Source organism: Adiantum capillus-veneris, chromosome 29 (genome assembly GCF_014529385.1).
Source record: "Adiantum capillus-veneris isolate H3 chromosome 29, ASM1452938v2, whole genome shotgun sequence".
In the NCBI taxonomy this organism is placed as follows: Eukaryota; Viridiplantae; Streptophyta; class Polypodiopsida; order Polypodiales; family Pteridaceae; genus Adiantum; species Adiantum capillus-veneris.
The window spans coordinates 53636332-53651517 of NC_140959.1; the positions used below are offsets into that span (position 1 = coordinate 53636332).

The following is a 15186-nucleotide window of genomic DNA, read 5'->3' on the forward strand; positions in this document are numbered from 1 at the left end:
ACCAGGAATATTACCGACCATCTTGCCTTTCTTGTGAGAACTGGTGCGCCACAAGTGAGATACAATAGTAGACATAAGCAATGAGAGGCGGGAGCGAGGCCAGTGCAGCAACGGCAAGTAAAACTGAACATATGCCATCATGATACTTTGCACTATACGAAGTCGAACATGCAGCGGCCATGTAGACAGCTTTCAATAGTGCAATTTGACATTCAATCGTTGCATGACCCAATCAATTTGTTGTGTATTAGTAAACTGCCAACCGATAGGATATCTAGCCACCACATGTAGATCAAGAATCTCGCCAGGCCAGAAAAGATGATGCCAGTCACAAACAGCAAGAGGCAAGAGTTTAGATTTCCGAAAGTTAACCTTAAGGCCTGCTGCCAAGCCAAATGTATCCAATGCCTGCATAATTTCATGCACATCATCCTGGTTGTTACAAGGCATGAATAACCAATCATCAACATAAGCCTGTCCTGCGAAGTCTTTCCCATTGGGTAACTTCAGCCCATGAAGACGACCGAGCGAAGTCAAGTGATCCAAATACAATAGGAGAGGGTGAGTGGCAATGGCATACAAGGCGCTAAGCGGGCAACCTTGTTTGACAGAGCATCCAAGAGGCCAAGGTTCTGTCAGCTCACCATCAAGGAGGGCTGAACATGTACTGCGAGCATACAAGATCTCTCTCTCTCTCTCTCTCTCTCTCTCTCTCTCTCTCACACACACACACACACACACATGCGCGCGTGCACACACTTGAGTATGTCAAGTAGCTTGAAGGAGTGGCAAAGAACACTGAGATTGTGGATCTTTATTATGGTTTAGAACTTCCATTCAGAAAGCCCAAAAACGTTGAGTAGTTGAGTCTTATGCAATGCTTGCTGCATGGAGAGGAGCCATTGCATAGCCAGTATTCCATCATAACACGTGAACTAGCCCATCAAGTTCGAATACTACCACAAGAGATTGGAAACTATTTCTGTTGGAAAAGGCAAACAAACTCCAAATAGTTTGTTGCTACCAAAGACTTTTGCGACAAGGACAACCAATGAGTGACAGTAGAAAAACAGTAAAAAAGGCAAGCATATGAGGCAGGATAACCTGGAATAGACTGATCAGGATGCACTTCCTTAGAGAATGCTTTAACTAGCACAGGAGAGCTGAAGGTTTGAGGTAAAGCATCCATTCGAAATCTGCAATGCACAAAAGTCCAGTTTATTGGATTAAACACGACTACGTGAGGTTCACTTTTAAACAAGTGATAAATTTACGAGGCCTACCATGTGGAGAGCTATACTTAGTGCACATAATTGCAAAAACTAATCACTAAAATGGTTACTATAAACATGAGAATTTTTTGTTGGATTGACAAAACTTTTATGAATATGGCATATACATAAGACACTTGAAAATGACAAAAATAGCTATATAAAGAGGAGATGGGTGTGCTAGAATTTTAATATGTCAATGGAAACATAAGATCCATAAAAGAGCATTAGTTGCTTGTAGTTCACCTTTCACGGTCACATCACACATCTCTGAGGACAAGACTTAGAGATAACATCTCAATCCTACACACTAGGGCAATATAGTAGGGGGTTCATTCAAAAGAGATTGTCATGCCTGTTTGCATTGCTACAGGTTTGGCTACAAGGCTTTCTTCTGAGCAGAACTTACAGAACTGAACAAGATGAGGTAAGTAAATTCATTGAATCACAATTTGAAATAGTAAACAAAATAAATTGACTCTCTCTCTCTTCCAATGCAAAACAGTGTGGAAAAGCCTCCCGCTCTCTCCCCATGCTCGTGCACATAACAGACGAAGAATAATCCTTGCCTTATCATTGAACCAGGTGTTGGCAAGACAGAAATGGCTGAGAGGCTTGCACAGCGTTGTCGGGGTTCGCTGCTTTTCAGTAGAGACTGGGTAGGCACCAGGCCTCTGGCTGTAGATGGAGATTGGCATAATTTATGGCTAATAGCAATAGGGAAAGAGAAATTGACACGGCAATTAGGCTTGCAAAGAGCAGTAGCTTCCAATCGATGATTTCTGAAGTCCCAATTACAAATCAACAGCACATGTCTCTGTCAGTGTGCACCTTGATTTGAAATGCTCAAATCAGAAATCTTAAGCCAGCCCGGTTGGCAAGCTCAAGCCCGTTCAAAAGTAACCTCTTCGCCAAGCACAAATCCAAGGTAATCTACCCAATGGTGCCTCCTCGGCTTCGCAAAAACACCAAGAAATCGATAAAGAAGTTCCTTTGAGCCAAAGCCGACACCTCTTGATGTTGTTCCTTCAAGCTGCTGAGTGGGAACGAAAAAAGGAAAAAAAACAAAGAGAGAATCCTCTTGCCCTCCTTTTCCTCTACCCCGAGCTAGCTTCCACTTTGACGATTTAGAGTGCAAGAGAGAAAGAGAGCTTTTTCCATGCACAAAGCCCCCCCCCCCCTCCTTTCTTTTGGGGCCAATGCATGTGGAAGCGGCACTCCGCCGCCTCGTGTCAACTCCCCTCTTCTCTCTCTCTATCTATTTCAACTTTTGTTGTCTAGTTTCTCACGTGTGTTGCTATTGATTTCTTGCTTGGAGTGTCCAAGCCTATTATAGCATCACCAAAACATGCCGAATAGTAATGAGAGTTGAGCAAGACATGCCATCTAGTAATAATAGTTGTTGATGATGCCCATCGGGATAAAAGAAGGTGGAGGATGAGGAGGTGGTGATGGTGGTGGACAACTCCCCCCTTGCTATGTATATACTCGTGAGGACTCTTGGGCAAAGGATGTGGCTCAGAGAACTGCACGGGCAGTTTGGGCATGGGTGAGAAAATTGATGCATACTCGCTTTATCTCGACAACGTTCTGATGCGGATTACTCTCCATCCAAACCAGCCTCGAAGATTGCTCGCCTGACTACTGTAGCAGCATCAATCTTCTCTCAGTGACCCTATAAGGAATGTCTCATGGAATATCCAAGGCCTTGGAGGTCCACAATTTGTGAGCCAATGAGATCACTTGAGACAAGAGCTCTAGAGATGCCTTGTGGGTGGACCTATTGATATGCTTATGCTACAGGAGTATCATTTGTGTGAGCCGCATTCCACGTTGTGGACACGTTCTACAAGGTAGATATGAAACATTTAGGTCAGCTGCTTTTGGGCCTGGAGGCATTCAGGGAGATGTATGTATGACTATTGTGGACTCATGTCAGCAGGCCATTGTGGCAGAGGCATCATTGTGCCAGGCAGGGCCCAATGGGTCACCATGAACATTCAAGGTAGCCTTGTGGGATTTTTGAGCATTTATGCGCCCAACCATGCGAGTGCACGGGCTGAATTTTGGTCACATATTGTGGAGTCCTTGCCTCACGCAGAGCAGTGGTGCATTGGGGGGAACTTCAACATGCTAGAGGACCCCTCGAATAGGATTGGAGTCTACAGCCACGCTACTATTCACGGGGCTGAGTTGGCTGCTTGGGAGTGCCTATGTATGACTGAGGATTTTGGATGTATGGCAGCATGCAGGCTTTCTACGGCACTCAGATAGCCTCTCTTTCTCTAGGTCTGACCGCAGAGTCTGGGGCGTGAATCTCTCCAGGATAGATCGTTTCTATGCGAGTGACCGCCTTTCTGACATAGGCGGCTAAGTATGCATATTGACAGGGACTATTTTTTCCGATCATGCGCTAGTGATTCTTACTGTATTAGATAGACAGAGGAGTGGCAATGTTATGCCACGCATCCAAGAGAGTGTTTTGTTGGATATTGAGTTCACGGAGCAGGTTGTGGCGCTATGGATTGAGAGTTTGGACACTCAGGGGGACCTTGCTTCTAGAGCAGCCACCACTGGCCTTGGGGAGCTTAGCCAATTCTTCCTCAAGGAGTTTGCAGCTCGTTTGGCTGCGACCGGGGAGGAGGAAAGGCGCCTCAGACGGGGCATTCCCTCCCTGTAGCGGATGCAGGAGCACCACCCAATTAGCCCTTGGATGGAGGAGCAGATGCAACACGCTCAACAGGAGCTGATCACCATCGAGGAGCGAAGCCACGAGTTTTCCTTTCATCCTCAAGCATCACAATGGACTCAAGTGGGCGACAGAGTTACTTGTGAGTTCTTTGAGATTGTGGGTCCTCGTCATCCGCACACCAGTGTTAGTCACTTGAGGAGGCCCGATGGGTCAGTTGCTACAGAGCCCAAGGATATGCGCGCAGTTGCTGACTTCTACCGTGAGCTACTTTCAATTGAGCCACGGTCAGAGTGTCGAGATCCATGTAGAGAGCAAATGTGGGCACAAATGCCTTGCTTAGTGACCAAGGAGATGTGCTAGAGGTTGAGCGCCCGCTCCAGCCTGAGGAGCTACAAGAGGCCCTCAGGTCCCTTCCCAAGGGTAGCTACCTAGGGAAGAATGGTTTGACTCCAAGTTTCTTCTTGCAGTACTGGGAAGTGCTTGGTCTTGACCTTTGTAGTGCTTACCAGTACATTCTGCACACTGGGGAGATGCCTAAGAGCATGAGCGAGGGATTGATTTACCTTATCTCCAAGGAGGGAGGCTCCTTGGATTAGATTCGGCAGTGGTGACTCCTCACCAGCTCAACTCAGCCTACAAAATCCTAGCAAAGGCTCTGAGTAGCTGCTACTTGAGAGCATTATACATGAGACACAGACGGGTTTTGTCAAGGAGAGTAACATCCTTGACAACATTTTCACCCTTTGGGAGGCGTCTGCCCTCACGCGTCTCCGAGGAGAGGATCTTGTGATACTCCTTCTCGACTTTGAAAGGCCTACAACAGAGTTGACTAAGGCTTTTGAAACAGGCCCGTACACTCACTAAAGGGCGGTAGACTTTGGCTTTCGCGTGATCTTTACATTGATTAACTTTACAACACAAAAGAACTTCCCGAACAAACCTCTGCCTAGAATTCAACACTTCAAAACAAATCACGATTTGGCAGCTAGAGTGCTCCCAAGTAGACAACGACACCGCATTGGCCCCAAAGGTTGGTGCCCCTTTCACTATTTCTTTATTGCAATCAAAGTTTGGAGAAAACCTGTAAACTCCTACATGCTGTCCCACTTTCATTGGGCTAAAAATGTCACGTGACACATCCAACCCTATGTGTCCGTAGACAAGCTACAGCATGATCAGGGTTCAGTCAGTCAAGTCAGTCTAGAATAGGAAGTGATCTGGCACCTTTGTGAGTCTGTTCGCAGACCATGCATGTCCAGACACTTAGATTAGATGCATATCCTTTGGTTGCACACAACATAACCATCAGATTCCAGTCAGATCCCATCAGTAGCATTTTTACAGTGCATAGACCTATTTTCCCTATTTTTGACATTTTTCACTTATTATTTTTAAGTGACTTTTGTTAGAAACTGGGTAGGGCAGTTTTGCTAAGATAATATATAAGCAATCCAAAGTTAGTACTTTTTGGCAGAAGAGGCAGCAGGAGCACACGCTCAACAGGCACCTTCTCAGCAGGACCCCCAACAGCAGGCCTCGCGTTTTTGCTCCACAACATTGACCTATCGTTTTGCTCCCAGATCAGCCAGCGTTTTTGCATTGCAGCAGCCTGGCGATAGTACGACCTCATATCAGCCCTAGCGTTAGCAGTTTCCCCCGTAGATAGCAGATCAGCCCTAGCGTTAGCAGTTTCCCCCGTAGATAGCAGATCAGCCCTAGCGTTAGCAGAATCCACAGCGGCAGCAGATTTTCAGCCCTAGCGTTTTTGCATCAGCCTGACCCCTCAGCATTTTTGCAGATCTTCGCGACAGAATCAGCCCTAGACTCAGCGTTTTCAGTTTTCAACAGTCAGTACTCGCAGAAGAACCCCCAAACCTCGCAGATCTCACCTTCCCGCAGCAGATCCTCGCCACACAATCAGATCCAGCGCAGCTTGCAGTTTCAGCCCGGAAAACGCAGATTTCAGCATCTGCGTTTTCAACGCGTCGTCGTCGTTGCAATCGATATCGTCACCGATATAGAGTCATAATTCAGCACATAGAAGATTTGCAAATTTCAGCCATTAGCAGTTTCAGATTTCAGCCCATCTCGTCGTCTCATCGTCGTCGGCAAGTCCAAGCATTGTAGAGATTTGTGCAATCAATAGTAGACCGCTCTCGCCATAGAGAGTGGAGCCTTCGGAGGAGGGTTTCACAACATTCCGGTGTCTTGTTCTCTTCTCTCTCTATCTCTCAATCTCAGCACCTTCATTAACAGTGTTTATCCACTTTGTTTGTGATCACTTGCACTCTCTCTCTAAAGGAACGGAAGGCTCTCCCTTCCGTAAGTAAAAGGAACCTTGAGCACAGTTTGGAGCACTCATCTTGAGCAAAGTTCAAACATTCATTCCGTTGCACCTAACATTGATATCAGAGCTTTTGCAGTGTTCTGTATCCCTCAAGGAAAGAACCACAAGAACCACATTTTTTTTTGCTTGTTGCGGTCGCACGTAACCCAAGTTCACTTGGGCGTGTCGATTCCTAATCGTGTTTTTGAAGAGTGACAGGAATCCCAAGAAAGAAGGGCTTGTCGAGCCTCCCCTTGTGCCTCTTTTCACTCATTGAGAGCGGACCATGCACTTAGCGGCCGGCCAATCAACGTGAGGTGGGAAAAAGCAACCTTGGTGTGCGCGCAAGGCCGCCAAGGGGTGCCCCCGCGGAAAAGAGCAGAACTAGGGTGAAGAGAAGATCCTTCTCGAGCACAGATTGCAAGCAAAAGAAGAACCGCAAGAACCTCAAGACCCGTAAGAACCTCAAGAAACCAAGAACCCAAGACCACAAGAATCCACAAGAACCCACGACTTCAGCGGATGGTCATCACTCGAAGCGGAATGGATACTTCACTTGGAGGTGATGAGCATGAGAGAGGTGAAGAAGAATTTTCCCCACCAGGAGGTTTTTCTGACCCTCCCCCTTCCCCATCTACGACAAGGATTGCACTAACTCCTATGGAGGAGTTGCCGCATTTGTTTATGGACAGGAAGTTAGAACACGACGAAAGAAGGGCAGCCATAGATCGTGACTACGAAGAAAGAAAAGCAAAAATTGAGCATAAATACGAAGACAGAATGGCAGCCATAGCGCGTGAGGGCGAAGAAAGAGAAGCCAAATTTGATCGCGAGAACAAAGAAAGAAAAGCAGAAATGGATCGCGAGAGCAAAGCAAGAAAAGCAATGAACGACCGACACATGAAGGAGATGTTGCGACTCTTTTCTCAAGTACAGGCACAGATGCAAGAGATTCGGGAAAAGGAGACTCTCTCCGTCTCTTCTTTTCCCAAGCATGACACACAAGATTTGCATGATGATAAGCATGAAGATTTGAATAATAATGATGAGCATGATGATTTGGATGACAATGACAAGCATGATGATTTGCATGATCAAGATGTATTTTCTCACAAGCATGATGATTTACATGATCAAGATGTGTTTTCTCACAAGCATGATGATTTGAATGAAGATGATGTGATTGTTCACAAGGATGATGTATTAGTTGATCCTTTCTCTAGTGAAGCTAACCTCATTTCAAATTCAATCAATCACGAAGAACCGATCTTGGCTCTCAAGTCGAGGTCCAAAGAACCCCCTCAGAAAGAACCCCCTCAAGAAGAACCGATCTTGGCTCTCGAGCATAGGTCCAAAGAACCCTTACAGGAAGTACTATGTGTTCGCATGATTCGTCAGCACGCATTGTTCAAGTGTTTCATTCATGATCGTTTCCTGTATTTTCGTCAGCGTCTTTATGTGATCCCTTTTCCTAGGCATGACATATTGTACGTTGAGCACGTTTCACTCATGAATGAGCACGAATGTATGTGGATTGTTCATGAAAATCTGAAAAGTATGCATTCAAGGAAGTCACATTCCATGTCTCTTCTTTGGCATGACACATTTGTAATAGAAAGAGCACATGAAAGTATGAGCACCAAGCATGGGCATTTCCGTTGTGAATTGCCACAATTGATTGATTTAGATCAGTACGACAAGATTCCATCTCATTGTTTGCATGTGTGTGGTGAACGGTTTGGCACTCTATCTCTTTGTTCATCTACATTGCATGCACAGTCTTTGAGGAAGACAATATTTTTTCCATTCACTTTACATGGAATGGGTATGTTCATGTTTTTGTGTTGGAAGTGGTTTTAGGAATTTTCATCCTCGGAGATTCTTGAAGAAGGTAGACGCATGACTCTAGACGAAGTGGAAGCATTGAAGATGACTTTGTGTCGCTTTCGGCGCGGCCCAAAGAAGAAGACTTTGCAGACCTTTATGAAGTTCAAGAACCGCACGACCCACACATAAGAGTGGGCCGGCGAAGAGTCCCTTCCAGGATTCCGGATGCTATTGGTGATCGCCCCCAACACCATACAGTTCGGGACTAGTGCTTCACTTTGAAAAGGAGGGGATGTCACGTGACACATCCAACCCTATGTGTCCGTGGACAAGCTACAGCATGATCAGGGTTCAGTCAGTCAAGTCAGTCTAGAATAGGAAGTGATCTGGCACCTTTGTGAGTCTGTTCGCAGACCGTGCATGTCCAGACACTTAGATTAGATGCATATCCTTTGGTTGCACACAACATGACCATCAGATTCCAGTCAGATCCCATCAGTAGCATTTTTACAGTGCATAGACCTATTTTCCCTATTTTTGACATTTTTCACTTATTATTTTTAAGTGACTTTTGTTAGAAACTGGGTAGGGCAATTTTGCTAAGATAATATATAAGCAAACCAAAGTTAGCACTTTCTGGCAGAAGAGGCAACAGGAGCACACGCTCAATAGGCACCTTCTCAGCAAGACACCCAACAGCAAGCCTAGCGTTTTTGCTCCACAGCATTGACCTAGCGTTTTGCTCCCAGATCAGCCAGCGTTTTTGCATTGCAGCAGCTTGGCGACAGTACGACCTCAGATCAGCCCTAGCGTTAGCAGAATCACAACGACAGCAAATTTTCAGCCCTAGCGTTTTTGCATCAGCCTGACCCCTCAGCGTTTTTGCAGATCTTCGCGACGGAATCAGCCCTAGACTCAGCGTTTTCAGTTTTCAACAGTCAGTACTCGCGGGAGAACCCCCAAACCTCGCAGATCTCACCTTCCCGCAGCAGATCCTCGCCACACAATCAGATCCAGCGCAGCTTGCAGTTTCAGCCCGGAAAACGCAGATTTCAGCATCTGCGTTTTCAGCGCGTCGTTGTCGCATCGTCGCCATCGATATCGTCACCGACATAGAGTTAAAATTTAGCAGATAGAAGATTTGCAGATTTCAGCCCTTAGCAGTTTCAGATTTCAGCCCGTCTCGTCGTCGTCCTCATCGTCGTCGACATCGTCGGCAAGTCCAAGCATTGTAGAGATTTGTGCAATCACTAGTAGACCGCTCTCACCATAGAGAGTGGGGCCTTCGGAGGAGGGTTTGACAACATTCCGGTGTCGTATTCTCTTCTCTCTCTATCTCTCAATCTCAGCACCTTCATTCACAATGTTTATCCACTTTGTTTGTGATCACTTGCACTCTCTCTCTAAAGGAACGGAAGGCTCTCCCTTCTGTAAGTAAAAGGAACCTTGAGCACAGTTCAGAGCACTCATCTTGAGCAAAGTTCAAACATTCATTCCGCTGCACCTAACAAAAAATGGCCTACTCTAGCCCAATTTCGGCGCTGTAGAAGGCTTCACAGACAAAACCCCCATGCACTTTGACAAACCTGGCGAGAAAATACAGCACAATGAAAACTCTGTTTTCTGCCTCTAAAATGCACCGGAACACCTGCTTCACGGTTCCCTAGCTTCCCGAAAGCTCGTGGGACATTTTGGCATCAAAAAGGGTCGAAACCCTAAACCTGCAGAAAATTACAGCAAGCTGTAATTCTCTGTTTTGGGCTCTCTTTCTCGTGCCGGTCACATCCGTAGCAAGCCCTCGTGTCCCCACACTTGTAGGGCTACTTGCCCTATGATTTGGACGAGATTTCTCGCACTATCTCTGAATCAACATGTACCTACAGGATTAACAATCACTGAAAGCAACGCTTTACAAAACTTCCAATTGTACTCCTCTAAGCTTTTGCAAGTAGCTGCATTGAGTTCGTGCCAATCTGTCATGACATGGGCTTCAAATTTATTTGATAGCCATGCAAATGCAAACATTTGCTTGAAATATACCCATGTGGTGGGTGCCTGTCCTTGAATCAACAAAGTTTTCCACCATAAACGCGCATTTCCTTTCAAGAAAATGACAGATTTCCTGACCTTGGAGACCTTTGCAAAATTCCCCCCTGCATAAGTAATATCAAACTGAGTAAGAGCCTTCGTCTTGTCCTCAAATTTGCTGAAAGTATCAAATTTCACAGCTACACCACCTTTGTATGGTTTTTGGCTTTTCCAACACTCCCAAATTATCATAGGGAAGTGTCTGCAACATGAGTACAATGGATTATATGTGTCCCTTGGCCATTAGGATCTTGACTTCCTACTGATTCGAGAGACCAGCCATACCAAAAGCGGCTTGTGGCACCCCAAACTAGCCCTAGTTACACTAAAACCCTGGTTGTAAGCCTATATTACCATACATGGGGTTTCGCATCATGCCTTGCATACCCCCAAAGATTGTTCCTGGCATGTACTATTGGTTTCCACACGCATAACCAACCATGCTTTGAAACACAGATCCATGTGAGTGCGCGTGTGCGGCAGAGAGAGAGAGAGAGAGAGAGAGAGAGAGAGAGGAGGGGGCGATCAGCCCCCCATGACTACCATGAGCAAGAAGACCCTCATTACAAGCAGTATGATGGAAGTGGGTACCCCCTTGGTGTCACAAAGTGATGACGTGGCGGACAGCAGAAACCCTAATTTCTGCCAGAAACCCTAAAATTCCTGCAAACCCTAATTTTTGCCAAAAACCCTAAATTCCGGAAATCGCGGAGGCGGATTATTTTTTTATTTTTTTTTTAAAAAAAATTTTTTTTTTTTTGGAAAATGATGAGCGACGCGAATTTTGCTTTTGCTTTTTTTTTCTATAAAAAAAAGAGAAAAGACTCTCTAAGAGAGAGAGAGAACTGATGCTTTTGATTTTAAAAGCTTTTGGGGCTCTGCTTTTGGGCATCCCTTGTAACCTTTAAATTAGTGGTGAGGGCCTCACTTCTCAGAGCATCTGGACACAGAGTCTGAGAGTGAAACCCTAACCGCTCTCTTGTACTTTGATGATTGATTAATACAAAAAGAAATACCGAAAGGGGCGCCAGTCTTTGGGGCCAATATCTCTAGGCACGGAACTCCGCCGGGCCAGTGCAAATCTATTGTGATCTGTGAATTGTTTTGAAGTGGTTATTTGGTGCTGTCGCGGTTGATTCTTGACTTGGAGTGTCCAAGTTTGTTACAGTGGTATCGGAGCACGGCCGATTTCTCTTCTACGGGAAATCCGATCCCCGAATTTTTTTCCGCGGCACCTATGGCTTCAGGCAATGATCAGTCGACTCCCTCTGCATCTGGAGATGCGGGCTGGGATCACAGCGAAGATTCAGACAGAGAGTATGGCCCGCCTCGGCCTACTCAGGCGGAGCAAACAGAGATGGAGCGTCGTCAATTGATTGGCGATGCAACAAAGATGATGCTCAATTTTGCCAAGGACCCGAAGATGGTAAAATATATGAACCAGACCTCTTTGAAAGAGGTACAGATGGAGTGGCAGAGAACCACAACACCACTCCCGAAACCCGCTCTCAAGAAACCTTCTGCCTCCAAGAAATATACGGAGAAGGAACTGGAGAACGTGGTTGATGCACGGATTGCTCAGCTTTTCGACGTGCAAAAGAAAGGCAAAAAGCACGGCAAAAAGCAGAACAAAGGTACTGACTTCCCGGGATATTTGGGTCGTCAGTCGACATTCGACAAAGCAAAGAAACGGAAGAAGCGTGTTCGATTTGAAGGAGTACCCAGTTCTTCTTCTTCTTCTTCTGACAGTTCTTCTAGCTCCTCGGATTAGAGCGAAGAAGACAGAAAAAAAGCAAAAAGCGAAGCAAAACACAAAGCTTCGGAACGGGCAAGAAAAAGGCAAAGAAGGCTACATCTCGCCCAGAGACTGACAGTTCTACTGAGGACTCGTCTACAGACAGCTCAGATTCCGATGACGGAAAGTTTTATGCGAACAAGAAGAATTTTTACAAAGCCAACCAGTATGACTTTCTCGAAGATAACAGCAAGAAAGTCCGAGAGTTTAAGGAAGGTGGCCACTCGATCAAGTTTGATACTTTTCAGGATACTCAGATGCTTCGAAGGCTTTGTCTTTTATACAGCAGTTTGACATCGCTTTCGCGGGAGGACGCTATTCAGAGCAATCCAAGATTCGGAGAGCTGACTCTTACTTTAAGGGGAAAGCTCGCACTTGGTGGTCCACGCTTCTATTAAGCAAGACTGTGCCAGTTACATGGCTGAAATTCAAGAGGCTTTTTATTTCTTCTTGGTTGACTCAAGAGTTTGAGCAAGATATACGAGCTGCTTGGAACCATCTCCGGATGACCAAGAGCGATACAGTGAATTCTTATTGTGAAAGATTCTGGAGCTCTTTTCTACCCACCTCTTCATTCAAGAAGATCTCGTTCAGAGAACAGATTGAGCGGTTTACCTTGGGTCTACCTACAGAGATCCGAGATCACTGCTTGGAACAGAAGTCAGCTTCTATTCAGGAGTTGATGAGTCATGCGAAGCGGGGCTTTGCCATTCACTCTGGCAGTCTGACCTACCCCACAGATGAGGCCATGACACAACGAGCCGAACAGACTTCTGGGAATGAAAGTAGAATGAAAAAGAGCAACCCAGAGAAAAAAAAAAAAAGGATGCACGACCCAAGCTTACTCCTGAGGAGAGAGCTCGCTTCATCAGAGAGGGGAAGTGCTTTGGATGCGGGGAACATGGACATATTTCCGCGAAGTGCCCTGATAAGGCACAGAAAGAACAGAATGATAAAGACGACGACAAGTCTGAGAGTTCGAGAGCAGCTGAGGAATGTGGCAGAAAAGGCAGATAGAAAAGCAGAACTGGTACCACATGGCGTGGGACCTACACCGAATCTAATGAATGAAAGTACAAACTTTGCCGCTTTCGGAGCAAAGTGAAGGATCAGGAAGCTCTTTTGAAGGAGCCAAGGCCAACTTCTTTTCACTTGGAATTGGCGGCTCGATTTGGAACTACGCCCGACAGACTGACGCCACAGGTGGAGGTAGTTCGACTGGCACCCGGATGGGATGTTGCCATTACACCGAGCATTGGCAAACTTCGTTTGCAATGACAGGGGTGTTCAAGGCACGTGAGTGACGTTCTACTCGGGATCCCTTGGTACCACAAGAACTACGCCATGGTTGACTACCGGGCCGAGAAAGCGACTTTGATAAATGAAGGGCTTAGAGATTGTACTTGATGAACTTCAGTTTTCTTACTCATTCTTTTGGGAGAACTGAACGATGGATAAAGGTTGAATATGTTTTGACCTAAAGAAAAGAACGCCAAGATTTTTTTATTTTTTTTCTCCACGCTCATGCCGATTGCTTTTGAGAGGGCCTGAAGATCATACCATTGATCTGATATCTGGAAACACGCCACCGAATCGGCCACCTTATCGTGTGAGCCGAGTACAGAATGAAAAGATTATGAACTCAGTGAAAGACCTCTTGGAAAAGGGTCTTGTCCAGCCTAGTACTTCACCGTATTGCTCTCCAGTGTTGTTGGTTTTGAAGAAAGACAGATCTTGGAGAATGTGCATCGATTATAGCACTCTCAACGAAATCACCATCAAGAACAGATTTCCGATTCCTAGGATCGATGATATACTCGACAGGTTACAGGGATCCTCGTGCTTTAGCAGGATTGACTTGAAGAGTGGATATCATCAGATCAGGATAGCACCAGGAGATGTCTACAAGACAGCTTTTCGAATGACTTTTGGGTTATTTGAGTTTTTGGTGATGCCTTTTGGCTTAACCAATGCTCCTGCGACATTTAACCGGATGATGGATAGGATTTTTCGAGAGTACAGGCTATTTGTTGGCACTTTCTTTGACGACATCATTGTTTTCTCCAAGAATGACGCAGAACACAGAGATCATCTGCTTCAAGTCTTTCAGGCATTACGAGATCACACATTAGTGATTAATGCTACGAAAAGTGAACTTTTCCTACCAGAGATACATTTTTTGGGACACATTGTGTCAACAGCAGGAGTGCAAATGAACCCGGCCAAGATAGAGACTATCCGTGATTGGCCCGATTTGAGGAATGTCCATGAAGTTAGAAGCTTCTTGGGACTGTGTTCGTACTACAGGCGGTTCATACGAAAGTTTGCAGAGGTTGCTTCCCCTTTGCATACCTTGACACAGAAAGGAGTACCTTTTTCGTGGGGACCCACAGAGGTGACTGCCTTTCAGACATTGAAAGAGAAATTGACTACGAGACCTATTTTGACTTTGCCGGACTTGCAGAAGTCATTTGAAGTATATTGTGATGCTTGTGGTCGTAGTCTGGGTGCGGTCTTGATGCAAGAAGGCCATGTCATAGCTTACGAGAGCCGTTTGTTCTCTAGGCCGGAGATGACAGCACAGATTTATGAGAAAGAGCTTTTGGCGGTTATCCATGCTCTTACTCAGTGGCGGCATTACCTACTCGGAGCGGATTTTACTGTCTTTACAGACCATCAGAGTTAGCGCTACTTCTTGTCACAGAAGCAGCTTTCGGAAAAACAGATGCGGTGGGCGAACATCTTGTCACAGTTCCACTTCCAGATTGTCCATGTGCAGGGACAGAAGAATGTGGTGGCAGATGCTTTGTCTCGGAAACCGTTGGTTCTGGCTATTTCCACGATACATCATAGGAGCTTCGAGGATATGGTCGATCAGTATGCCACAGATACAGGTTTTGCAGATATTTTCACACGGATACGGGATGGGGAGACAGTAGCTGGATACACCCTTCGGGAAGGCTACTTGATGAAAAAGACTATGTTGTGCGTTACACAGCCGTTGAGGGAAAAGGTTATGACTGATTGCCACTGTCCACCTTTTACGGGTCACCGCGGCATTGCTACCACCATGAAAGGGGTAGAGAGAGATTTCTTTTGGTGGAGACTGAAGAAGGATGTGGAAGAGTTTGTGCGCAGTTGCTTGGTATGCCAGAAGGTCAAGTTTGACAGGCATAAAGCACAGGGA

General features: G+C 45.8%; 1 protein-coding gene across 1 annotated transcript in view; it reads right to left on the bottom strand.

The window, feature by feature from the left end:
• Window positions 1–15186, bottom strand: part of LOC147419207 (Haloacid dehalogenase-like hydrolase (HAD) superfamily protein) — a 57953-nt gene that overhangs the window by 23443 nt on the left and 19324 nt on the right. The window contains exon 2 of the mRNA XM_086505472.1: window positions 1105–1196. Within this exon, the coding sequence (XP_086361598.1) occupies window positions 1105–1196 (92 nt within the window). The remainder of the gene's footprint in view (window positions 1–1104; window positions 1197–15186) is intronic.